Source organism: Pleurodeles waltl, chromosome 8 (assembly GCF_031143425.1).
Source record: "Pleurodeles waltl isolate 20211129_DDA chromosome 8, aPleWal1.hap1.20221129, whole genome shotgun sequence".
Lineage (NCBI taxonomy): Eukaryota > Metazoa > Chordata > Amphibia > Caudata > Salamandridae > Pleurodeles > Pleurodeles waltl.
In genome coordinates, this window is record NC_090447.1 from 1188199108 (window position 1) to 1188225450 (window position 26343).

A 26343-nucleotide genomic window follows, 5' to 3' on the forward strand; every position below is an offset into this window, starting at 1 on the left:
GGGCACTGCCGGTGCCAATCCCTAAAGCATTTGGAATTAATCTCCCACACTTCTCGCTCCTATTGTATGAGAGACTGATTCAAGGTCTCTTCAGGAATGTGCTTTTTGGTATGAAATATCTCAGATTTACATGCACCTAACACTGGTTGTGAGAACCATATCTCAACAACTGCAGAGCTTTAGTTCTTTTTTCACCTCTACCCCGATCCTCCCAGTTCAGCACCCTAAGATGCATATGAAAACTATCTCCCCACACCCCCACACAACACGACCTGGGACGCCAATAAAGAATGCGCACTCGAAAGGCTCCTTGGACCTGTCCTATGAAAGAAGATTGGCGTTAATATACCTATTCATCCACATTTCAGTCCAAAACATTCTTCTTGATAACCTTATTCGGTTTCCTTGAAGAAAGCTACTACATACTTTTCATGTACTTATTTCATGTAATAAACGTTGTACAGAATGTTTTTCGTTTCCTTTTTCATTTTGCCAATTCATAATGTGTTACCTAAGTATTTGTGCTGGCTTCGGGCCTCTAATGGACACCTCCGGCAGGCAATGCATTGAGGGAAAATGCCACAAAATATTGGTGAGTGGCAGAGAGCTCATAAGGAGACGTGGAAGTGCGAATTCCCTATTGTTAAGTACTTTATTTCTTCAACTTCTTCATGACTAAAATTGCTAACTTTTCTTCTGTTCATTCCTGACTGAACACCATACTTTTTTGAATTTTAAATCTGTCAAACACCATTGCTCAAATCTTATTTAATATATATTGCTTACATTCACACAAAACAAACGTTATTTATATAAAATGTAAGCTCTGAACTCTATATATTCCCCTTAAACACACACCGAGGACGTATTACAGAAAGTGTCCTGAGAATACAGTATTTATGCTCGCATTGTGCGCCACCTGGGCACTTTGGTAGTACAGAAAGGGCCAGAGACGCTTGTGCAGTCCATTGTGTGATATGGTTTATATAGGTGCTAAACGTGTGATGGCACAACCCATTATTTGCATGGGATGTGTATCCATGCAAATGAGGAAACCTTTTGCCCCTGCACCCACACCATGTTACAGATGAGGACCCGGGGGCAACAAAGTTGCCAGGAGGCGCACTGATTACACACCACATATAGGCGGTGCACTGTCAGTGCACCTGTTGGGGTGCCCATCTGGAGGTTGACACAAGGGTAACAGGTACCATCCAGGTTTACCCCAAAAGATAGGTTTAGTCACACACTGCACACACCTGCAGGGGAATCCCCCCTCCCTCTCCAGAGCACAGTCAAGTCTACTGCCTCCAGTGAAATGTGTGCCTGAAGTGGGAACTGCATTTTTGTTTTTAGGTGCACTGTCCCTGTTTGCTCCGGGCGCACTCATTTATGGGCGCTCCATGATGTACAGACCAAATGTGCATGTGATGCGTAAGTTGGGCCCCAGGTAGCAAAATATGCAGAATGGTAGCAATAATTACCTCGAAGTTTTAGCATTGGCTGCTTCTTCCATGATGCAGGCATCATTTCTCTTCGTGTCTTTAGGACAAATTGGCTGTTGATGAACTTGCAAATGCTGGAGATAGTGAATGTCACTTGTGGATGCACAATTGTAAAGTACTCGTCCAATCTTATTTCCAGGGTCTGAAGCCCCGGAACATACTTTTGGATGTTTACTCCCGCCTGTTTCACCCTTAACTGGATAGAGGAAATAAAAGACAGAGACTATCAGGGTTATTGGGGCAGTGGTGAAGGCTTTTCATTGCTTTCATCATGTTTCAACAGAAACATGGTAGTTCATTATTTTTACTGTAGTGTTGACACACTTCATCTACTGCAAGACTGATCATCTAGTACTACCAGTGAAAACAATATTATTAAAGATATAAACAATGCATTATAAAACAATGCGGTTCATACAATCACGGCTCGCAGGGATTACTGGGGGCGGTGCGCAGGGGGGGATTAATAACATTTAAAAACATTTTTTTTTTAACTTACCTCTGCTCCCGTGCCGCTCCTCTGCTCCTTTGCTGCACGCAGTCACAGGCTCCCAGCCTGACCTGCGGCCAATCCTGATGCGGCTCAAAGCAAAAGGACACCAAGGCGCTCCTAGGCAGACTGGGAGCCTGTATACAGGCTCTTGGGCTGGAGAAAGCCCTGTGCGCATGAATGTCTGGCTGGCCCGAGACGGCCAGCCAAACACACATGTGCTATGAGGAGAGTGCAAAGAGCACGCCCCTCTGCTAGTCACCCCCAATGCCCAGTCCCTTTCACAACTTTCACAGTTTATTATCCTTTCCTTGTGGAAGGATTTGCAGCGGTTGCTGCTGGGGGGGGGGGGGGTGGAGGGAGGTGACGCTCCTCCGCCATAGCAGAGAAACCACCACTGGGTTCTTTTTAGCTTGAAGAAATATATTCCTTTCACACAAACCAAGCTCTGCAGACAACTTAGCATATGTAATATTTGGGTTTGTAACTCCTTTTTGCACTCCATTACATTGCTTCACACAATTTGCCCATGTTAAGTAAAACAGCCATATTTGAACCACCACAGTTCTTTGCAATCGCTATTTTCATGATCCAAGAAGGAATAGGTTCCACAGTCTAGGTACAAGCATGGAGGATTTCGGGTCTCCCGGATATTACATTTTGTTCTGGGAGAGTTAATATCAAAAAGGTCACTAGACCAAAATGTTTTGCTGGGTTGGTACTGTATGATCTTATAAACTAAGGGCCGGAATGATCATTCTTTCATGCAACACAATGCAACGCAGCAAGACAACTTGCTGGACTGCGTTAGAGGGCAAGAATGCACCACATCTTTTAAGACATAGCGCATTCCGGCTCTTAGCCTACCTTGTCGCACAATCTGCTGCCTATCACTAACACAGGCACCCTGCGTCATAGTGAAAGGGTGCCTGCACTGCCGACAGGATTGTTTTTCCTGCACAAAAACAATCCTTTGAGGCTTTTTCCTCTTTCTTAGACAGAGGAAACAGCATGGAGAAATAAATATATTTCTCCTTGTTGCGCCTCTCCTGGGAAGGCGTAGTATTTTGACACATTCCCAGGTTTACCACAATCAGTGGGTGGAAGCTTGGGAACAACCACTCTCTACCCATGGAATGCTTTACTCCAGATTTACAAAGCAATGCAGGGCCATGCAAAGTGGCCTTGCATTGCTTGGTAAGTCTAACTTAGGTATTGCGTTGCCCTTGCAACACCATGCTTGGTGCAAGGGCAACACAATACCAATATAAATCGGGCCCTGAGTCTTTATCAAAAAGGGGAACCATTAAAAGGATGTGATGGCGCTATATTCTAGGTGCAACCCTGAGAAAGCACTCTGGCTCCATGCGTCCAGTTCTGCATAGAACAAAGTCACAACTTTTGTTTCAAATAAAAATAATTCTTATTTACTAATCATGAGTGTATATTCTCAACATTATGCGACCTTGGAAAAACCCAACACGATTTGTGTGACACTAGTCATTTCTTCAGGGCTCTTAATTCATCTTCTTTAAATAAGTAAATTAAATACGTTGATTTTACAACCCTTTACTGTGCTTTTATATGTATAATATGATACTACCTTTTTTATCTCAAGACAACATATCTTTTTTCCAACATGGAGTATTGGGAGAAAAATCCTTTCCAGGGTTTCCTTCACTGAAGTATGTGAGCTGTAGTAATGTCAACATATTTGTCAGTTTATGCATTAAAAATTAAAATATAAAACATAAAAATTAAAACATAAACCTAAACAGAAGCAACTTATTTTCTTTCACATTTCCTTTAACATTAATAGTTTACAAAATAATAGAGCCATTTCCGCACTGCTGTACATACTGGCGCAACTAATCAGCCCACCGCAAAGGTTTAAAAGGAGTTTCTTCCTGACCATCTCCTCAGTAAACATCCTTGCCCAAAGCTGCAAGAACAACTCCTTTTCTGCATTACACCTCCAAATATTTTGTATGATTCTAGATTAATATCCCAGAGGCCGAGTTAGCTGATATCACGATGGTATTACATTTTTGCACCATGCCAGTGACTTTTCATGGTGATCAATATTGCATTTTGAGCCATCAAAGACAGAATCTCAGTTGAGAGGAAAGAGCAACATATCGCACAAACTGATTGATGCCAGTGAGAGGCTCACTGTTTGACTGAAATGATGAGGACTGGAGATCCCACTGACTGTGTGTGGAGAAGAAGCTGTGGCTTGGGCTGGTGGGCTTGTGTTTCTCCTGCCTCACTTATGAGTGTTTTGAGAGCAGGACAAAGAGGCAAAAGTGTCCCACGAAAAATCAGATCCACCGAGTTGACTCCCTTACAGGTGTATGCCTCTGGGCTTTGAAGCTCTTTAGGTTAAATGCATGGCCCACAGACTAGGTGGTAAATAGTCAATTCACTAGGTCGTATAGGTTTGGGTGTTGTGCCCTGCTTCCCCCTGTGGAGCTGGGATGCCTCCAAGAGGCCACCAAGTAAATGCTAAATGAGGAATGGTTTGTTGCGTCCATCTTGCGCTGACACTGAGGCCCATAGTCTGGTTAAATTGCTACTGTGGCACCTATCTTGAACTAGTGTGTCTAGAAATGCTAAGGCAGACAGAAAAGGCCGATAGAGAGGAGTTTTTCATACCCAGAGGTTCTGCACATCAGACTAGCCAGAAGAGACCCACCTTACAACTGGATTTGTAAGAAGATGAATATATAGGCTGAGTAAGGCTGAGTAAGGATATCACTGACCTCAATCAACATGATTCATGCTTTTTAAAACACTATGCCAGAGAACATTGCAATGACTGTGAGGGAATCTTTTGGGGCTCTTATACCGAATGTCTGATTCAAGCAAACTCACTCAAAGCCCAAAGTGAGTTTGACTCTATGAAGAAACGTGTGGCGGCCATGTGTGCATGCATAAAGAAGTCAGAAACATTTAGGCAATGTTTGACTAAGGGTATGAAGGAACTAGGGAACAGATGTCCAAAACATTTTTCCGTCGACATCGGGCCATTTGTGACTGAAAAATGCTTTTTCTAAAGTACAAAAAGCAAAATGCAATTTGGTAACTTGTTACCAAAGCACATTTTACTTTTCTGATTCAGTATTTGGAAGGGGCGTGTTTAGGGAATTCCTTCCAAATACTGAATCAGTATAGTATGTATTACTGTTTTGTGACCGAATTCTGTGTCAGGACCGGAGGTGAGGATTACGCTTTTCCTCCTTCGCTTTTATTAACCAGCAGCCAAGCAGACAAACAAACTACATTTCCAAAAGGCACCTGGGAAAGGAAGCAAAACAGTCAACATTCTAAACTTCTCAGCCAATGAACAGTCTGACAGCTACACAAAGTCCATCCTCACAGTCAGCATCCACTCTTTCTTCACTGCTCTGTAGCTGAGCTAAGAGCCTTGAGGGCCTCCGTGACTGCTTTTGTTTTTCTTATTATATTTGAGTCCCCTTGATATTGAGACTGTGCATAAACTGTTGTTTCCTTCTCAGCACGTTTGCGGTCATGGGAACGACTGACGCTCCTCCGAAGCTGCTTTACATCACACGTTCATGCCTCAGCATGCTTGGGGGCAGCTACAGTGAGGTCTTCCGACTTTCAGAGGGCGCCACGTTCATAGCGTAACTCGCGCTGCTCTTTAGAGTGTAGCAGATTGGCATGAGGTTCAAGGACGTTTTGCGAGCCGTCACACCGATCGGCAGCTGACTCTCGGACCTCTGCCCCACCGCCTGGAGCAAGACACCCCCAAGCGGGGTCAGTACCTGGCTTCAGCCATATGTGGTTGGGCACACTAGGCCTAGCCGGTGAAGTGCCCTGCTGAATTCTAGAATGGCGTCCGGTGTTGCAGGGTCACCCCCTGTCAGTGGCTTTTGGGCCTCTATAAGAGGACGGAGAAACCCCCACCCGTGGCATACCTCTGTAGCGCCCTGGTAATGCCAGGCTTTATGTTATTCCAAACATAACCTTTAAGTGCGAAGTCCCTCCTTGCATAACCAGAACATCCCGCATACATTAAGGCCGCAGTTACAGCTAATATTTATTATGGGCAAGGAGGAGACCTACGTGGAGGAGGAAGAGGTGATCTACCTCCCCCTGGATGAGAATTTTTGTAAAATTATGGATGCCTTCATATGGTTGGCTGTCCAACAGGCTGGGCCCCCTGGAGCAGAAACGTAAGCATTATGCACAGAAATGCGCCAGAACCCCCCTTGGGCGGGAAGACCTTCTAGGGCTTACGACCCTATTACTTCCAGGCTCGGTAAGCCCCACTGACCCCCCTAAACACAAGAGGAACACCAATGGAATGGACTCTGATCTTTTTGTGTGCCTAAATATGGCTTTCACCGCTCGCTCCCTTTCACTGGATGAGGTGGCTCCTGGCCACTCTGGGACCCAATCCCGGCTGACTCCTCCGCCCCCAGATTTCCCTCCCAGGGACACTGATACCCCCTCCTCAGATGGAGATCCGAGGTCAGGATCATGCCCTTGTCGCCCTTCTCCTCAATCTCACCCCGACGAACCGATGGAGGGTCCCCCTCAGTGCCCGTTGGACATGCTGGATCCGGACCTCCTCCTGCATCCACGCTTGTCCGAATGGACCCCAGCAGACAAGGTTGCGGCCTATGTCGCTTGGCGGCTGCGTAAGCCTTTCGACAAGGAGGTCTGTAACAGCTTAAGAGCGGAATGCCCTTGTCCCTCCCTGTGCGACAAAGTGGCTCTGACCCCCAAGGTCAATGAGCGTATGGCCACCTTCCTGGGAAAGTTTATGCGGGACCCAAAGAAGGGGAATGACAGATGCTGGTGTGCGTGCCAGGACAAGCTCCTGGACGTGGCCGGACCGCTTACTCGCATTCTGGATATGGCAGAGGATGCCAAGGCCTCCAGCACCAGGATAGGCCCAGAGGGTTCTCATCGTCATGTTGGTCTGCTGAACCCAGCAGGCCACCATCCCTGCGATGGCAGAGATGATTAATGGGTTGCAAATTGCAACCTACCTTAAAATTATGCATGAGGTAGGTCTATTTGTGACCCACTACGAATCGCTAATGAAACTCAGAGGAGTTTCACACATTAGGAATACAGATTTCTTAATTGCCATTTGGAGAGAATCACAATCAGGAAATTGGTATTTCTAATGTAAGTACATCTGGCCCTAGCTTTTGAGGTTAAAACTCTAGATAACCTGCATTGTGGGATTATATCTTTGGGACTTGGAATCTTACCAGGAATACATCTCATAAACTAAAGGGGGAACTTGAAGGTCTCCTCATACCTTAGATAGCTTGCTGTTAGGAGGGAGTGGACTCATTGCCAAGGCAGGTGTACATAACCACTAAGGGTCAAGATTGGTGGAGGACAGGGCTCCCACAATCATAATGGTGTTGGAGTGTGCTCTACTGATGGATACAAGTCTGTGCACAGTGATTTGGCTGAAGAATGCTTCTAATGAAAGCTGTAACATACTTTTTCGCTATAAGCGATCACAAGGGTAAAAAGCTTTGCTTTTTGATTAGTGAGAAATGAATGACTGTTAGATTTGGCATCCTTGCCGTGGTCTCCCCTAACTTTTTGCCTCTGTTTCCCAGGTTGTTGATGTGTGCTGGACTCTGTTTTTGCTGTTTTGGATACTCTGGGCGCTTTACCACTGCTGACCAGTGCTAACATGCAAGTGCTGCTATGTAAAATGTATGTGTAGTTGGCTTATCCATGATTGGCATATTTGATTTACTAGTAAGTCCCTAGTAAAGTGCACTAGACGTTCCCAGGACCTGTAAATCAAATGCTACTAGTGGGCCTGCAGCATTGGTTGTGCCACCCACATTAGTAGCCCTGTGAGCATGGCTCAGACCTGCCACTGCAGTGCCTGTGTGTGCAGTTTTAAACTGGCAATTCGACTTGGCAAGTGTACCCACTTACCAGGCCTAAACCTTCCCTTTTCATACATGTAAGGTACTTCTAAGGAAGGCCCTCGGTAGCCCCATGGGCAGGGTGCAGTGTATGCTAAAGGTGGGACATGTTCTGATGTGTGTTACATGTGCCTAACAGTGAAATACTGCTAACTTCAGTCTTCACTGTTGCAAGGCCTATTTCTCTCATACGTTAACATGGGGCTTCCTTTAAATATTATTAAAGTGCACATTCCCTTTGGGAGCAGATAGAAATTAGGAGTTTAGAGTCTCTGAACTCATAATTTAAAAATACATCTTTTAGTGAAGTTGGTTTTTAGATTGTTAGTTTGAAAATGTCACTTTTAGAAAGTAGGCATTTCCTTGCTTAAACCATTCTGTGACTCTTCCTGTTTGTGGATTGCCTGTCTGGGTCACTTTGACAGTTGGGCTGTTTGTGAATCCCATCTAGACAGTGAAACAAAGAGAGCTGGGGTGTAGCCTGCATATCGGATGAGCCATCTGTGCTAGATTGGAGGGAGGAGTGGTCACTTACACCTGAATGGGCTGCGCCTGCCCTCTCACAGTGCAGTCTCCAAACCCCTGGTGTGTGTCTGGGGCCTGGCCTGGGCAAGGCAGGATCTTCAAAACAAGAGAGACTTTCCTTTGAAGTTTACTAACTTCAACGGCAGAAAGGGGTATAAGTATTGGACCCAAAATCCCTGAAAATTAGATCACTTCTGGAACCAAGTGGAACCTCAGCCAAGGAGAAGAGCTGAAAAGCTGAGGAGGAGTACTGCCCCTGCCCGTGACTATGCTTTGTTGGGCTATCGTGCAGTCACTGCGTCTGCCTGTGAAAGGGGACAAAGGCTGGAGTTTGTGGCATATACCTGCTTCTGAAGAATCTCCAAGGGCTTGAACTGAGCTTGCCTCCTGTTTTGAAGTCTCAGGGCCAACAGAGATTTCATCTGCTAACATCTGAACTCTCTGCTGAGACTCCTGCCCTGCCAAGTGGTGTCCTATCCAGTCCCTGGTCACTTAAAAAGTGAAGTTAGCAGACAAGAGCTGAAAATCCACGCACAGAACGCCATTTGGGGAAATTTTCGATGCACCATCTGCAACGCAGTTGATAAACGATGTGCTGCCGGCTTCACAGCTAAAATCGGCGCACCACCTGCATCGCAGCTGGGAAATCGACGCATCGTGGCTGGAGAAACGACACGCAACACCCGCTTGCGGCTGCTGATAACGACACAAACCCCACACAGCTTGGTTTTCTAACACCGTGTGACAGGATTTTCCATGCATCGTCCCTGGGTGCCAAAGTCAACCCAACTCTGCATGGATCCGAGGTGCCCCATCTGGAAATCGATGCATCGCTCTCTTGCGAGGGAGAAGAAATGACGCATTGCAGACCCAACTGGAGAAGAAACGATGCACGGCCTCCCTTGCGAGGAAGGAATCAACGCATCGCTGCCTTTTCCGATGCACGCTCGCCCATGCGGCTTGTATTTTGACAATAACCATGTACTTTGTGCAGAATCATCATTTCCATTGTTTCCTATGGAGTAAGACTCTTATTCTTTTGAAAATTTATATTTTAACTTGTGTATGTTGGATGTTTGTTGTTTTGGTCTTGTTTGATTTAGGTAAATATTGCCTATTTTTCTAAACTGGTGTGGTGTCCATTTTGTAGTGTTTCACTGTATTACTGTGTACAGATTGCACTTTACACATTGCTTCTGAGTTAAGCCTGCCTACTTGTGCCAAGCTACCAAGGGGGCGAGTGGGGGTTAACCAGATGTGTTCCTCCTACAACGAGGGTCCTTGCTTGGAAAGGGGGTAACCTGACTGCCAACCAAAGACCCCATTTCTGACAGACCTATGTGTAATTTTTTCCCAATTTACTGATGTAAAGTTACTCAAAAAAGTAGACTTACATGTCTCCACCTGACTCAAATTTACAAAAATGACAAACAAAGTAGTAAGTCCAGCACCACACATGGCCAACCACTGATTGTGGAATACCTCCCATAGAAACTAATGGAGCCAGGGACTTAAAATAAATCCCTATAGGAAATAATGTTAAATAAAATTATTTTTACTTTTAATAGTTAAACATATAAATAAAGATATAATTTGATATAAAAACAATTATCCAAAAAACAAGATATTTGACTTTATTTTAACACATTCTAGTAATGTTTTAATTTTAAAGTTAATAAACTATTAATTGTTATTAAACTGTAATTAACGATATTCATCACATCTAAAAAATTGATAATGCATAATAAACAAATACAATCTTTATTGAAGTTTAAATTACAAAAAAATCCCCTTAAAGTAAAAAAAGATTTTTTTTTTCATTATGTACTACAAAATGCATTTTGTTATCAGGCCCCAATGTGTATTGGGACTGAGCGACGCGGGAATACTTTGGGTAGGACATGTTACAGATTGGCACTGTTTCTCACAGAAAAGTGGGAGGATATTATATGGTTTTTAGTTTACAGTCACAAGGAGTTACTAATTTCTTGTTCCTTTTTAGGGTCGAGCCTGCGTCGCATGCGCTTGCGCATGCGTTTCGCTAAGCGAGACGCTTTAGGAATTAAAAAGGGCTCGGAGCCCTGTCCACGTCACGTCAGTGTCTTTCATTGGCTCGTGGGCTTGCCTGTTAGAATCTGCTTGATTTCATTAGTGGAAGGCATGCATACGTCATGTCTTTTCCGTGGATAGCCCTCCTCGAGCGCATCGACCAAGTACAGAAAACATGCGAGGCTCGCTGTTTTCCGTCCGGCTCGTGGACTACTTTTTCTCTATTTTGCCAGCGCGATCTCGCTTGTTTTTTTAAGTAGTTCATTCATTCGAAATGGGACCACTGTTTTTTTTAATTACAGCAAATAGTTCTTGTGATGTCATGTTCAAGGACAGTGGCTTTATGTAGCTTTGGGAAGTTGAATAAGCAGTTTAAGACGATGCATAGGCAACATTTTAATTAAGCTAAAAAAATGTGTAATTTGTTTACATTAAGTTAGTTGAAATTCGTGCATTTTCTAGATATCTCGTACCAGGCAATTTCGTGCAGTGTTTTGCTTGTGGTGGGCTTGTTCGTGCAGAAAATGTTTCACTACGAGGCATATTCTGCATCAACCAGTGCGCTCACGAGAAGAGAGTCACTCGCGATAACAGCAAGCCACAGTTCACTAGAGAAATGTAATTCACAAACCTTTTATGGGATTTAGCAAAGTATGTAAAATGTTATAAAAATTAATTAAAATGTTCGAAAAAATCTATATTTAAAACATATTTGACCTTGTTTGAATACATTCCTTTATGTGCTCGGAAAAAAACATGAAGAATTCTGGTGCTGGCACAGGAGGCCGGGAGAATGTAGTTATTTCAGAATTTGGTCAGAGATCCCGATTGAGTTCAAAATATGTACCCGGGGTACTTGTGCTTTCGAACTGGTTCTACAGATCGTGGAGTTTTTACAATAATCGCCGGTAGTTAAACGCTGTTTACGGGCTGCAGAGCAATTTACACCTCTTCTGTAATATAATCTCAACTAATTCAGTCTCCAAATTCATGGCGTTCTAATTTGAGGGGTGTGTCAATTTCACGGGTTGAACGCCAGGGTCCACTGAAAGACTTTTAAAAAAATGGGTTATTCTTTTGCCAGAGCATGTGCAGAAGTATTATGCGATTACTCTTCCTTGGTTACAATGGGGTATCAAGTGTTCAGGCAGTCAGCACCCAAAACAGCACTATTTAAGCTTTCTATTCATTTCATTTGTGAAGAGTTCATGTATCGCTTGGTTACAGTTCTGCTGTTGACAAAAATATGCTGTTGCCGCCCTGAGCTACGGATGAGCTTTGGAGCTTAACAGATGTACCAAGAACCAGTGCTTAATTTGTGCTTGTTGTTTCCAGCGCGGAGCACCATTTTTGAGGGCCGGCGCTTATTTTTCTGCTTCAGGCATTTACTGTGAGCAAAAGACATATATGGGAAAGACGGAGGAAGAGAAAAACGAAACAGTGTCACAGTTGGAGAAAGCAGAAAGCTGCAAGAGAGAGCTGAAGGGTCAAGGAGTGGCTTTAAATGGATTGAAGAGGCCCGAGCTGGCTTCAGGATTACGGTGCCTCAGTATTCCGTGTTAGAACATTTAATTGTGCAGCCGCATGTTTAAGAGGAGGGCTTTGAGCACTGGCACGTTTTTATTTACAAATTAAGCACTGCGAAGAACTATATAAATGTAATGTAACCCGGAAATCCAAGAGGCTTAGCCCTGTCCTAAGGGGAGTGCAAGGGTGTTCTGACGTCAGACGTGAACAGTGTAATCTCTCAAAAAGAACAGGAAGCAGTGTGGAGTACTCTGAGTGCGCCACAGACAGTAGAGGTGCAAGCAAGACGTCACGGATGTGGAAGTGTGGTCAGGATAACCTGCCATGATGGAACATAGGTTAGAGATAAGCTGCAGAGAATATGTACTTGTCTCTCATTGAACTAGATTGTTGAGCTATCAAGTCACAGTTTGAATATTTCCTCCAACATTAGCACAATAAAAATGCATTTTTGTGTTATTTCTTGCCTGAATTTCTTCTTGCATTTCTGCAAACCCACTGTCCTTTGATTCTATTTTGTATTCTGCTCTGAATTAGTTCACTATTTACTTTTTGTATAGAAGGAGAGAATAGGCAGGGTCAGTTGGCTAGTGAAGTGCTTAGGACAAGTATTGACTTATTCCTAGACAGTCGTATTTGATCCTTCATCAAGAATTGCAAGAGCAGGATTTAATTATTCAAAGAAAGGTACATTTGCTCTGCAAACAGAACTGCAGTTAAGGCAACTCACTCTCCTTGCCCTAAAATTCTACTAAGTTTTTAAAATCTTTTTAGGTTGAGTATAGCAGCTCGCAAGTGCTGCTTTTTCCGACGTCTTGGTATCTGTTTGGGCTTTTAACCACGCCCACCTTACGCCCATCACTTTCACTCATTCATGGCCTTGTCTTTCAAAAATCTTTTGATGACATTGGTAAATGCTTTACGTTTGTCCTTCCTTGGGGCGGTTTTGTTACCAACTTGGGGACCGACCCTGCTACATAGATAATTGCACTTTTGCCAATATGTTTGACTGGGAACAAACTTCTTTTTCCTTTTGTGTCTCTCTTTCGCGCTCATGCTCATGGCAGCCATGGCATTTTGAATTGGCTTGCTTATGTCAACTGTTTTACTTTTAATTTTCAATTTATGTGGCAAGAAAGTCCAGTTAGGAATTTACAACGCTAATAGCTTTAACTTGAGCAAACACAAGACCCATTGCATTGCAAATGCTTGTTTCCTTTTGTATCTTGGCTCTCTTTTACTGTAAGAGGCTACTGTAGTCACACAGTACATAAAATATGTTTTGTTGTTCGTCTGCTTGTTGGGCAACAGCATGTCTGATTGTAAATGGGCGGTACCTGATGATGCATTTTTTTTGTATTTGTAGTGTAGTGCTATTTTAAATCCTACATCATGGTTGATAAACACTGTGTTGCAGTCCATGCATTGGTGTAAGTGAGATAACAAAGTTGTTTTAATAAAATGATTTGTGAGGAATAGATCGTAAATCTAACAATGTAGTTTCCGCACTGTAGAGGAAAAACTGTTTCTCTTCTGAATAAAATGTGATTCTACTAAGGATGACAAGGCCTCAAAACATAGCAATGATCTCTCTGTTTTATGCCATTAGAATAGCATCTATGCAACTTGTTTGGGGTTGTGTGGCTTCATCAAAAGCTGTTAAGAGTCGTTATTCATGGTTACACTGCCTCCCATTATAGGTGTCCATCAGTGAGCCTGCTGCCTTGGCTGTACGACATATCGGGAATCACATCACATCTCTTGTCTTAAGACAGCTGCCATTTTAGAACCCAGTGAATGATAGTTACCTTGATTTGCATTTCTCTGCACAACCAGTCTTTGTTTTTGCCAACGATGCATTAGGTTTTTGAGAGGCCAGGGTCAAAAGCATCCTGCAAGGCCCCACATGGCATTAAAGTCTGATTGAAGTAAAAACAAAAGTCCTACAGGAAGAGAGCTAACACAACAGCTCCAGCATCCGGTGTCCTGTATTGGTGTCAGCCGAGTTAGCTGTCTCATCATTAATAGGGGAGGGGAGTGATGATCCATTTGGTAGAAGCCACCTACTTCTGATGGAGCTTCCAGCTAGTGTGACACTGTCCTTTCTGTCAGCACACAATGGCAATGTACTCTAGCATTTCCAGAGCAGTGATTCTTCTTAGGACATACATGTAAGGCCCAGTAACTGCCCACAACAATACGAACGGTTTGTTCCAGTATCTCCGCCAATACCTAGACACTGGAAGTTACGAATGAAAGGGAAATGGTATGTCACAGTTATGTTTGCTTATCCCATGTGGAGTGGTATGCCACATACAGAGGCCCTATAAATTGAATGCTAGTAATGGGCCTGCAGCACTGATTGTGCAGCTCACTTAAGTAGACCTGTAAACATGGCTCAGGCCTGCCACTGCTCAGCCTGTGTACACTCTCACTGCCACCCGGACTTGGCATTTAAAATGTCTTGCCAAGCCTTAAACTCCCTTTTCCTTACATATATGTCAACTCTAAAGTAGGCCCTAGGTAGCCCATGGGACAGGGTGCCATGTAAGCAAAAGGCAGGTCATATACGTTTAGGTTTTCATGTCCTGGTAATAAATTAAAAATTAAAAAAAGTTGTTTTTCAACCCAAAAGTCGTTTTTCATTACTGTGAGGCCTGCCCCTCTCACAGGTCAGCAAATTCCTTATAATACCTTTAAGTTGTAATTCCTGATCTAAGAGGAGTAACTGCAACAGTTTAGTACCATTGGAATGATAATAATAAACCCTCTTTACTGGTAAAGTCAGATTTTTTTTTTTACTATTTTAGAAATGCCACTTTTAGAAAGTGTGCATTTCCCTGCACTCACTATCCTGTGTGCCCACAGCCTATGTCCAATACACGTCTGGCTTGGGCTAGGTGACAACTACACCTGTGCATTCCCTTCAGACATCCACAACATAGGATACCTTGCTGCATCTGTATGCATCTGCATACTGATGGGTCTTCCTGTAGAGGAGTTTGGGAAGGGCTCACACTTACACCTCAAAAGGTAGTGACCGGAGTCTACACAAAGGGGCTTGTTACCTCCCACTGATAGTCTGGAACAGGGGCTGACCTGAAAGGGGGACCTATGCTCTTCACAAGAACTCTTTGTAGTCATCCCCCACATCAAAGACCCTTTCTAGTATAAGTACTGAGTCCATGACCCACTAGAATCAGTACACTTCTAAATTCGAGGAAACTCTACTCGAATAAAGACTGCTTTGTACTAGGATCGCCACTCTGCCAGACCTACCTGTTCCAAGGAACTGCTGCTATGCCCTGTTGTGCTTTCCTGCTGCCTGCTTATCTCTAGCATGCACCCTGAGGACTGAAACTCACCTCTAGGGTGTCTCAAAGGGCTTGCTGACATGCCTTATGTTCTTCCCCGATGTCTCAGGGACATCAAAGACCTCGTGCTTCCAACTCTGCACCCTGCTCCCAATCTCCTGAGGACTACGAAAGGAGCCTCTCCTGTAGGGGACAGGTGCCTGAGATCAGCACGTATCACAAAGGGGAGAGTGGAGCCATTCCCAGTGGCCTGACAACCCCTGAGTGTAGAGTGCACCCTTTCTAAAACTCCCTGAGGGCCGGCCAGTACTGTGGCTCGTCCCCACCGTGTCTTGAGCCCCTGTCGTGGGTCCATTTTAGTTAGACGCCTGGGCACAGTGATAGTGTTGTGTAGCCATTTTAGTTACATTGTTATTTTAGCAAACTAGACCTGCCACTGTGCACTTTAACCTAGATATGTTTTATTCCAGCTCAGTTATATTATTTTAACTATAGCCACATTTGTGGTCTTGTTTTATTTTCTCTATGTAGCTGTTCTTTGCCTAGGCCAGCATTGCGTTCTTAAACAAGACATTTCTTTCACTGTGTGCTTTTCTCAAGGCTGCAGTAAGATAGGTTGCCGGCAAAAGTGGTACGCTTTGTCTCCAATGTTCACAGAAACATACACACTCTTACGTGGGGATCCTTTCTTGGAACATCAGCTGTTTTATTATTAAAACACTACTTTGACCCAGGTAAGTTAGTGGGAGATTCCAGCCAGATAATCACGACTGTATGCTGATTGCTGAGTGCTTCGCTGCAGCTGCTTATGTAGACTACAGGCCTCTTGCTCAGGTATGAGGGATGATGTCTTCCCAGGGGAACCTAAAGGGCAGAATTAGAGCTTAACATGCTGTGCTCGAACATAGCCTAGGTAGGAACTATTCGTAACATTCTTAGTGACACAGTGGTAGCGTTATTTTTGTGTTTTCCTCTCCTTGTCACAATTTTAATCTTGTTGTGCTTCATTGTCCTAGTTATTGCAATACATGATTTAGTATCTAAGATGCAGTTACTTCAATAAAACCTTATTGAACTGTACTCTGCCTCTGTTTGTCCATGCATATGTGAGACTAATGTAACTGAGAGAAACGGACGAGATCTGAGTGACCACAATTTCCCTGAAGAGTCATTTGTGTCATGCGCCCGGTTGCCCAATCATCCCTGCTCTTGGGTGGAGATGAGGCATTGCTAGTTAGCCGGAAGAAAACCTGGATTAGGCCGACAGGTGTCAGCTGGTGTGGGTTCAGACTCAGTCCCCCACAGTACAAATTATTCTGTCACCCAAATACAGTAGTCTCATTAGGATAATGAGAACCTAGGCGACAATAGCTTAGCCTAGACTTGCGGCCTGCACCCTTTAACCCAGTTATCATGCTTTGCTGTTTTTATTTATTTTAGTTTTTTAAAACCTTTTTCTGTGGTATTGTTTTAATTTCAATATCAGCTGCTATTCTGCGAAAGCGTCATTATCAGTACTATGGATGACATCATTTGCATCATCTTCTTTCCTTGGAATTACAAGAACAGAATGCGAGGCACACATAATTTTTTGTATTGCTGGCCCCAAGACTGCTTAAACAGTTCGGCGCTTAGGCACATACCCGTGTCAGGCTTCTGTATACGAACATAAACATGTCCCCTATAAAAACATCTTTAGGACAAAGGGTATTAGAGGGGGTTCCAGCCAGAATGTTTATCCATGCTGCATGCCGGTTTTCGGTAGACCTCAGCCTTTGTGTCTCCACGGATCCTGATCCGGAGGCTGTCGGCCTGATCTTGTACTAAGGTAACAAGGGTGGGGTGAGCTTCTTATGGATACTGTATGGACAGATTTGGCTTACATCGCCATGCTCTCGCTTAGGGGCTAGAGAGTAGGCTTTTAGTTAGGATTTGTGCTTTCATGTTATTATAAATATATCGGGTTGTTTATATTCACATCTCTGATTTTAACAATCTTAATTTTGTTACTCCTCATTATCCTAATCATTGCAGCTCATGCATTTGAAAACTGTCCTGCATCTCTTTTCTTGCCTATGGGTGTGAAAGAGATTTGTATGTAGAGAGAAAAGGGTAAGGCTTGTTTCCTTGAGAGGGTTTCAGAGTGCATGCAAGGCTGCCACATATCACCTTTAACGGTTGGATTTTGTTGAGGTGCTGCTAGTGAGCTGGGAGGTTTGGGCCCATAACTACCATCTGGTGTAGGAGTGACTCAGTTGCCTACAATGTAGGGTGCTGCTGTCCCAAATCCAGCAGTCTCGTCAGAGAACAAAAGTCCGTATGACATGGCGCCACCAACAATGGTGTAGGCATTCATTTTACGAGTCTCCTGAGTATCTCCTTCTCACACACTAACGGTACCCGAAGTACCATTACATGGAGACATCCGTGGTCTTAGGGGGAATCCACTTAAGCTAAATAGGGAGCACATTTTTAGGCAGTAGGTTGTTCAAGCATGAACCATAAAAGAACATTTTCCCCTGTTGGTGTTCCCAACCCTAATACCTATTCCCAAATATGGCAAATAATGTGAACATCAGTGATAACAGCAGACAGCTGCTCACGCAGTTTCTTTTAGCCAATGTCTTATTAGAAGACAGCAGGGATGTCTCGTTCATCGTGAAAGCCCACAACTCATATAGGACAGAAATATTTACTCATGGGTCAACTTCCATGAAGTAGATGCAAATACACATACATTTCATGCATACAGAATAGCAAATGTACCACAGCAGTACAGAGCTTACCAATACGCAGAGATACCCTTATCCTATCAAGAACATCAAAACCTGTTCAGTGGTGCCCTTCCACATATAGTACAACATGTGAGATTGGGTCCTTTAAGTAATGATGGACCAATGTGGCATACACTTGCCACGTATTCACCACATCCCAATGTGCATGCTGTGCAACTAGCTGATGTACAAACACTTTACAACAAGCTAATAGCAATATACAGGCAAGTTATACAATGTTTGATGCGGACTCTGAGCACCACACCAGCAAGAGCAGCTCCAGCTATTCATCAATTGGCTGTCCCGGGAGTTAATCCACAAACAGTACTCTCAATAATGGGAAAAGCACCCAGAGAGAAGGAGAATATTCTGTTTTGGATTGCAAAAAAAACAAATCATCTGGAAGCAGTGTTTCCCCATATGGGACTCCACGACAAACATAGATTCTCACCATATGCTTGCCGTTTGGCATAGTCCCCTCAAAAGAGGACTGGACACTTGGGGTTCAGTCTTTGCTGCAACTTACATTACCACGCATGGCACTCCGGCACTTGCCAATTTACCGGAAGTGTTAAAACAAATTCAAAACAAACACAGTGTTGCCTCACCCCTGGATTTGGGGATGAAACGGATGCACAATTTTGACACAGTCTCCTTAACTATTTTTAAGTAACATTAAAGAACAAGCAGCAGCAATGGCTATTCACCAACGACTCCGAGAGGTCCCACAGCAGGAACAGGAGCACGGGCTGCCAAAGATTATTTCCAACACCTATAGTAGTATTGGACACAATAGTCTTGGGGCCAAACCAACTAAACCACAACTACAGAGTACCACCCCTAAGGAAGGTGCAAAACAAGCACAAGAGGGTTCTGAAAAATGCTGTGATAATCAAAAACAAAATAAAGACAGATGAAGGCAGAGAGGGTATTCTCCGCATCCGAAGCCCTCTGAAAGAAGATAAAGGCCCTCATTATGACTTTGGCGGTCTCAAAGCGCAACCGCCAAAGCCACGGGCACCAGGAGACCGCCAGTGCCGGTGGTCTCCCGACTGCCATATTATTATGGATATTGATGGATTTCCTCCACAACTTAGGAGGAAATACGGCAGTAGCTATGCTGGCGCTCGGAAGTGCTTGGGTGGTGTTACCACCTGCACCGCCCCGCCAGAAGGACTCCACCAGCCGTATTATGACCAATAATATGGCCTTGGGGTGTCCTGCTGGTGGGGCGGTGCCGGCGGTAGCAGCGCCCCTTCCCGTTCCCTGCTGGACGACCTCCTCGCCAGACAAGGTAAGTCGGGCACCCGACAGGGGAGGGAGTGGCAGGGTGTTGTGTGTGAGTGTGTGGTATCTGTGTGTGTTTATGAATGTGTGTGTGCATGTGTGAATGTGTTTGTGAGTGTTGTGGTGTATGCATGTGAGTGAATGCGTGTATGAATGTTACAGTGAGTGTATGCATGTTAGTGTGTATGTATGTGAGCATGTTAGTGTGGATGCTTCCCTGAATGCTTGTGAGTATGTGTGTGTGAATGAGTGTATGGATGAGTGTGAGTGAATGCGTGTATGGAAGTGGAGATGAATGGGTGTATGAGTGGTGCATGTGTGTGTGCATGTATGCGGGAACGGGGTGGGGCACTATGACTCTAGGGGGCTGGTGGCACTGTGACTCTGGGAGGGTGGGGGTGCAGTGATTCTAGGGGGCTTGGGGGCGCTGTGACTCTAGGGGCGTGGGGGGTAGGGGTTGGGGGTCACTGTTACTCTAGGGGGGGGGTGTCAGGTGATTGCTGTGGGGGATGGGGGGGCCGTATACCGGTAACAGGGAAGGAATTCCCTGTCACCGGTAGCCCTATTGCCATGGTTTTCGTGGCGGTGCAACTGCCGAGGAAATCATGGCGGTAAGCCGGCTCATTATACAGGCCTGCGGTCTTGTGTGGACCGCCGGGTTGGAGATGCACATTTCCGGCCCGGTGGTTCATACCACCATGGTGGTATGAGTGGAGATGTGGCGGGTTGGCAGAGGCCAACACGCCACACTCATAATCAAAAGACCGCCAGGGTCAAAATGAGGGCCATAATCTTTGAAACAGAGAAGCTTTAAAACCTTCTGATTGATACCAATAAACTGATATGCATCCCTCTCCTCTGGACCCACAAGATAAAGGGAGTGAGAAAGAGGGACGGTCTGAAACCCGAACTGACTACACAAAGCCGAAGAAGGACTCACAACGTGCTTCGGAAGCTTATGCTAAGAAAGAGGACACATCTCCTCAACAAAAACCCCAATTTAAAAAGAAAAAGGTAGCTGTAATTTTGGTACAAAATGCCAGCCACGCTGAGAACTTTGCTGGAGAACAGGACGTGGGCAGCGACTCTGCTAGATAGTATGGCAGAAGTCATGATTTGTCGCCAGAATCTTATAGCTCATCTGGATGTGACAGCAACTAATGATTTTCTCATCATAGAGACAACGGACAGGCGCATCTACCCACCCAACATGGCCTATGAACTAAATATCCAAATAGAAGGAGACATGGAGTGCACTACTGAAGCAATATTTTGGGAACATTTAAACTGTGATATTCTAATTGCAGAAGAAGACTGGCCACCAGAGTTTGTCCGCAAGCGCCCACATGGGGAAGATGTCATTTTGCCTTCTTTCTCAGTCCTAGTTCCAGACGCTGTAAAGGAAGCCTATGCCACCGATTGGATTCTGGCGAAGGCTCCCAACTGTACTGTAAACAATGAGAGATGGGATAAAGAATCCCCCTACCATGTAATACCAATCAGATCTACACCACAGCCTCAACCTCAAAATCCTATTAAACATGAGGCCAAAGCTCCAGTGAGAGAGATTCTCACACAACTTGAGTACCAGGGAGTAATTGAAGCCTGTGTCTCTGCAATGCATAACCTGTTATTCCCCATTGCCAAACCAGATCATTCATATACAGTAGTCTTAATTACAGACAATTAACTGGTCATACACACACTTATGCAATACAAAACCAACTCAGCACAGCACTAATTAACAACACAGTGCGCAAAAAATACAAAACAACTTTAGATATTTCCAATGTTTTTTTCTGTCAAAATCTACCGCCTGAAAGTTGGGATCTAAGCGCTTTTAGCTCATTAAGCTTGCAGCGTCACTTTTGCCATTTACCTTAGGGGTATAAGAGCAGCCATGAGTTGTTTTCAGCCCGAGTAAAATCAATACTACATGAGATTGATCCCGAGACGTTGTCTTATGTAGATGATATTTATCTCACAGACGACAACCTCAACATACATCTGGCCAGAGTGGATTGGATTCGCTGCCTACGTCTACAAATTCAATTTCAAGAAAACTAAAAATGCTTTCTTAAGTGTCCTTTTTCTGGGATACGAACTATCAGATAAAGGCAGCAGCCTATCCTGCGCTCAACTTCAACCTCCAAATGCCATTAAGAAACTGCAGTCTTTGCTGGGTTTCTTTAACTCTGACAGAATATACATACCTGACTATGCACAATGCATAAAACCACTCTACGATTTAATTTGTCCAGATTTTTCAAGCAAACACTGGACAATAGAACATAAACATATTATCAAAGAACTTCAGAAAGACATGCTGTAAGGAAAAACATATACACACATGTGAAAACAAAACAAATGTGGTCATCGGAATAATTGCTAGTGCCATCGGTTTCACCTATGTCACATTCAATGAATGTGACAAGGTACCCAGAGCATGGAAGTCACGCTTGTATTCCAATGTAGAACAACATTTTGCGCCACAGAAAAAATATTGACTGCTGATCAGATGGCCGTCATCAAGGAGAGGCCACTTGCCCAAGGCAAACTCATTATTGTTGTTACCCCGGTGCCAACCATCAAGGCGGTCACCAAGGCCAGCTTTATAAAATGATAATAGCGTTACACCCACATTGGATTCAATGGGCAACCTCCATGACTGCCACTGATGTTGATTACATCTTTGACCCAAAACTACAGACCCAGGAATTCCTCCAACATAAGAAGGAGTACCCCACACATACTAATTAATTATCATTAGAACAAGACCAAACTATCATTTACATCGATAGCTCAGCACAACCAGCCATAGGTACTAAACATCAATACTCAGCTGCCTGCGCAGTCGTAAGCAGAGTGATGAGGGATGGTACATTCCACCCTCAAAATACCTACACAAAGACCCTAGGGGACTCTCTTGCACATTTGACAGAGCTTAAGGTTCTTGTCCTGGCACTGGAATTTACGGATCCTGACCAACCAATGCTGATTGTACGCAATTTGTTTTATTGTGTCCACTACCTATAGTGTCAGCTACCTAAATCACTGGCACCTAAATGGCTTCAGAGATTCCAAAAGGAATACCATCAAACACAGAAACCTGTGGGGGGTGGTAGCTGTTCTATGGGAGAGACTACCAAAAGCTTACATAGTGCAGACATTGGGCCATCAACGTGTAGGAGTACACTTTGACTGATGAAGCTGCCAAATCTGCAGGTGTTACGGTTTCCGTGTCTGCAATAACTCTTTCTCAGATGAGATTGAATAATAAGACGCTGACTACTGTGAAAGGTTTTGCTTACGGCAAGCCTTTCCCAAAAGCATTCACTGCAAAATATTCCTACCATCTCATTTGCAACCAAGGGTGGGTGATCGTGTGATCCCCAACCAAGACCAGAGAAAGGATTTAATCAAAGCAGCACATGAGGGTGTCACTTCTGCCCAGCGGTGGCGGCTACAATATCACCATTACAAAATGCTTTTTGTGGCCAGGGCTTTACAAGCAGACCCAGCAATATGTCCTTTGCTGTGATATTTTCAACAAATTAAAGTGTCGCCCATCAAACTCCCACCGCAGCCATCCCTCCTAATTTTCAACAAATCACTACAATGTGTGTACCTGGACCATTGTGTTCCCTTACAACATGATGGTGCAAATACATCTTAGTCGCTGTTGATTCTTGTTTTAGATTCCTGTGGGTATAGCCACAATGGTCGGCTGACGATCGGACTGTTATTGGTCTTTTTCAGTACATATGCAGTTGCAGCATTCCACTCAGACCAGGGCCCTGATTTTGCCTTTAGGTCATTCAGGTTCAATATGCAAATAAAGGGTGTTCATCTACATTATTCCTCCCTTATCATCCTGAGGGAAACATCGTGGTGGAGAGAAAGAATCTAGACTTAAAGCAGTCCTTAACAGTGAGAGTTATATGTTCAGGCCATAGTTGGCTTCATCAACTACATAGGGTACAGAAAGCAGTAAATAATCTGCCCAGAAGGTCTTTGGGAGACCGCACCTCCTATGGGGTCCTCTTTGGGGTACCTATGTATGTCCCTGGTCTTGACAGTTCGGGCGCAGTGGCAGCAGATCACACCATTTGACCTAAATGAACCTGTTGCTGTTTTACAGGAGTTACAGCAATTTAGTGATGAGAATTCATATGCCTGTGCCACCAACCTGGGAATGAGAGATCTGCCAATAACATCTATAGTCTGGATTTATAATGGAGGGGATTTAGTATGTGAAAGGATTGCTGTGAAGAAGGAGCTTGGCCCATCCTACAATGCACTGGTTCCAGTCCTGGGAATACACATTACCAGAACTGCCATCACACCAGCGCTGCCTGGTTCCTGGGAGAACAGATTTGTTTCTATTGACAACGTCAAATTGTACCATGTGGCCGATCCTGCACAGTAGACCCAGAGGTCCTTCTGGTATTACCCATTCCCCTCTCACTACCCAAAAGGATATACCTCTACAAGAAGTAAACCACATTTCTGCCAGCACCAATGTTACAGTTTCCTCCTTATGCATGGGGAGGGTGGTGAATGACCTCCTGCTGATTCCTGTTAACGCTGTCCGAGATGTGGAACGCTCTTTATCCAACTCGACCCAGACAAATACATTGTCTACTATGAACCACCACAAATGGTTCCATCCACAACCTGTGCAATGGCTCTGTGTTTGCACACACTTCTTCTGGTTATTTCATCGACCTAGATGACTTTTCTTCTGACTTATCTGCTTCTGCAACTGAGACTCTATCAAAGACACATAAGCTGAACATTTGGCTTAAGAACAATTATTTAGTTTATCTATGGTACTATCTGTGAATACTGTTAACATTGCTTGCCTTTCTGCTTTGAATTGGTTTTGTTATTGTCTTTTTCCATCTTATAATTGGTCATTATCTTCCTGAACGATCTGCCGCTGAGCCTGTGGAGAGGTATTGACGCATTACCTATCTTCCCATAAGGTCTGAAGAGACATGTCCCTTGTGAACAGTCCAGCAGTTCTGATTCCAGATGGGATTGTGTGGGATAAAGTACCATTTCACATATACAGCGCTACTGAGGTCATTCAAATTCCATATGTGTTTAAAGTTTAGATGAGTGATGTAATACACCTGGTATTGTTTCCAATGACTGGGATGTTAAAACAGTTGATTCTATGCTATATGAGCTTGAATACTCCACTGTGTTTGAAAGTGAAGATTTGTATATGAACACAGTGAGTTATGGGGAATTATTTTGTTATCGCAGTTATGGACATTCCTATCTGCACCGGAAATTAGCTCATAATTACTCACAGTGGAAACATTGGTCAACACCGCCGGGGGGGGGGGTTTCCCAAAACATATGTAGATAAATTTGCTTATTTTAATGGGCATGACACCAGCAATGCTGTGTCATATTATTTCAAGCTGCCGCCTTCCAGAATGAGGAAGATATTACAAACCGGTGCAAAATGAATCTACTCAGATTCCTTTGTTTCCTGTCTTCTTGTGGAAGGCTATGAATATTGGAAGATCATTAATGAACTGAAAAGTGTATGGGGAGCAAAAGATTGGCTGATACAAGGTAGGGAAGCTTTGTTTAGAGCATGCCTTTTTCCTTTAATGTTTATATTTTTGAATGACACCATCCAACAAACATCCTGTTTGGGGTTAGCAAAAAAAAAAAAAATTAAACACACCCAATATACCCTCACCTGTTAAATTTCACAATTGGCAAACATTTTTAACTATCACTGAAGAACAACTAACTGCTTGAGTTTAGAATGGTACCTTTAATTCCTCACTTTCAAGTCCCAGTGGGTGGTTATTGTGGCCAGTGGACACAAATGAGTGCCAGGCACGTTTTGTTAATTCCCCTGGGTGTTTCACAACAAGCCAGCCAGATCCTCGCTTTGTCTTGGCTCAACACTCAGGTACCATTACTACATACAGTGTGGGCAATCTGTGCCAACAATGGCTGCGTTCCCGTACTGTAAAATCTGTAAAAGAACAGTTTAGTCTCCTGTCTGAGGAAGTCAATGTGCAAGATTTCCTGTTAGGTCCTAGGAAGCCATGCTCAAAGCACTTCCTATATGCCATATATAACGAGATCTGGAAACTATCCCAAATGGATGCTGCTGCACGTTTAAAGCAGATTGATAAGGAAAATATGGCAAGGCTTTAGCTGTTGTCGATAATGGCATTAACACTCTGTCCAACATAATTTACACCCTAAATAATATTGTGTCTTCTGCAATTGACATCATTCAGAATGACGTGTCTTTTTTACAACATGGCCAAAGCCAGCTGCACTCTATCATGAGGTTAAGTTGGACATTACAGTTTCTCAAAGTGGCCGCGTACTGTGGAAACATGTTAACATTACACAATTGTTTGCTACTTTTAATTTGTCCAGACAACAACAGATAATCTCTAAAAAAAGAAGCATGTAACATCATGCTTATCATTGAGAAATTAGAAAAGTTGCCTTTCACTGTAGCAGAAATTCCCTCACCTGTATGACTAATACATGGATTATTAAATCTGCCCTTTTCCACCTTTTGTTTCACAAAATGCTTAAAGCATTTTGCAGTAGGCAGATTTGAGCAGCAAGGAGACAGCTACATACATGAGATGTGGGAGTTTCCTTTTGATTACAAATGTATGAACAGTGAAACAGAGGTCTTTCTTAATAGAAGCGAATGTGAGACTACTGTTAGTCATTATATGATTTGTAAGCAGGTGTCCTTGAACGGCCTTTGCAGTGCAGAAGTTGCAAATTTGGCAGGCTATCTTAAGGGTACTCTCGTCTCTTTGATTCGACCAGTATTTCTGATACTTTCTAATTAAAGTTATGTGGTTCTGAATGGCTGTTGCAAAATTAAGCCAGGAATCGCTTAAGTGATTTTAGTTTCTCAAATGGTAACTTGTT

The 26343-nt window shown here is 43.8% G+C and overlaps 1 protein-coding gene across 1 annotated transcript in view; it reads right to left on the reverse strand.

Annotated features, from left to right (window-relative positions):
• Positions 1 to 26343, reverse strand: part of LOC138249586 (guanylate cyclase soluble subunit beta-2-like) — a 278483-nt gene that overhangs the window by 121055 nt on the left and 131085 nt on the right. Inside the window, exon 9 of the mRNA XM_069203529.1 lies at positions 1485 to 1701. Coding sequence (XP_069059630.1) covers positions 1485 to 1701 — 217 coding nt within the window. The remainder of the gene's footprint in view (positions 1 to 1484; positions 1702 to 26343) is intronic.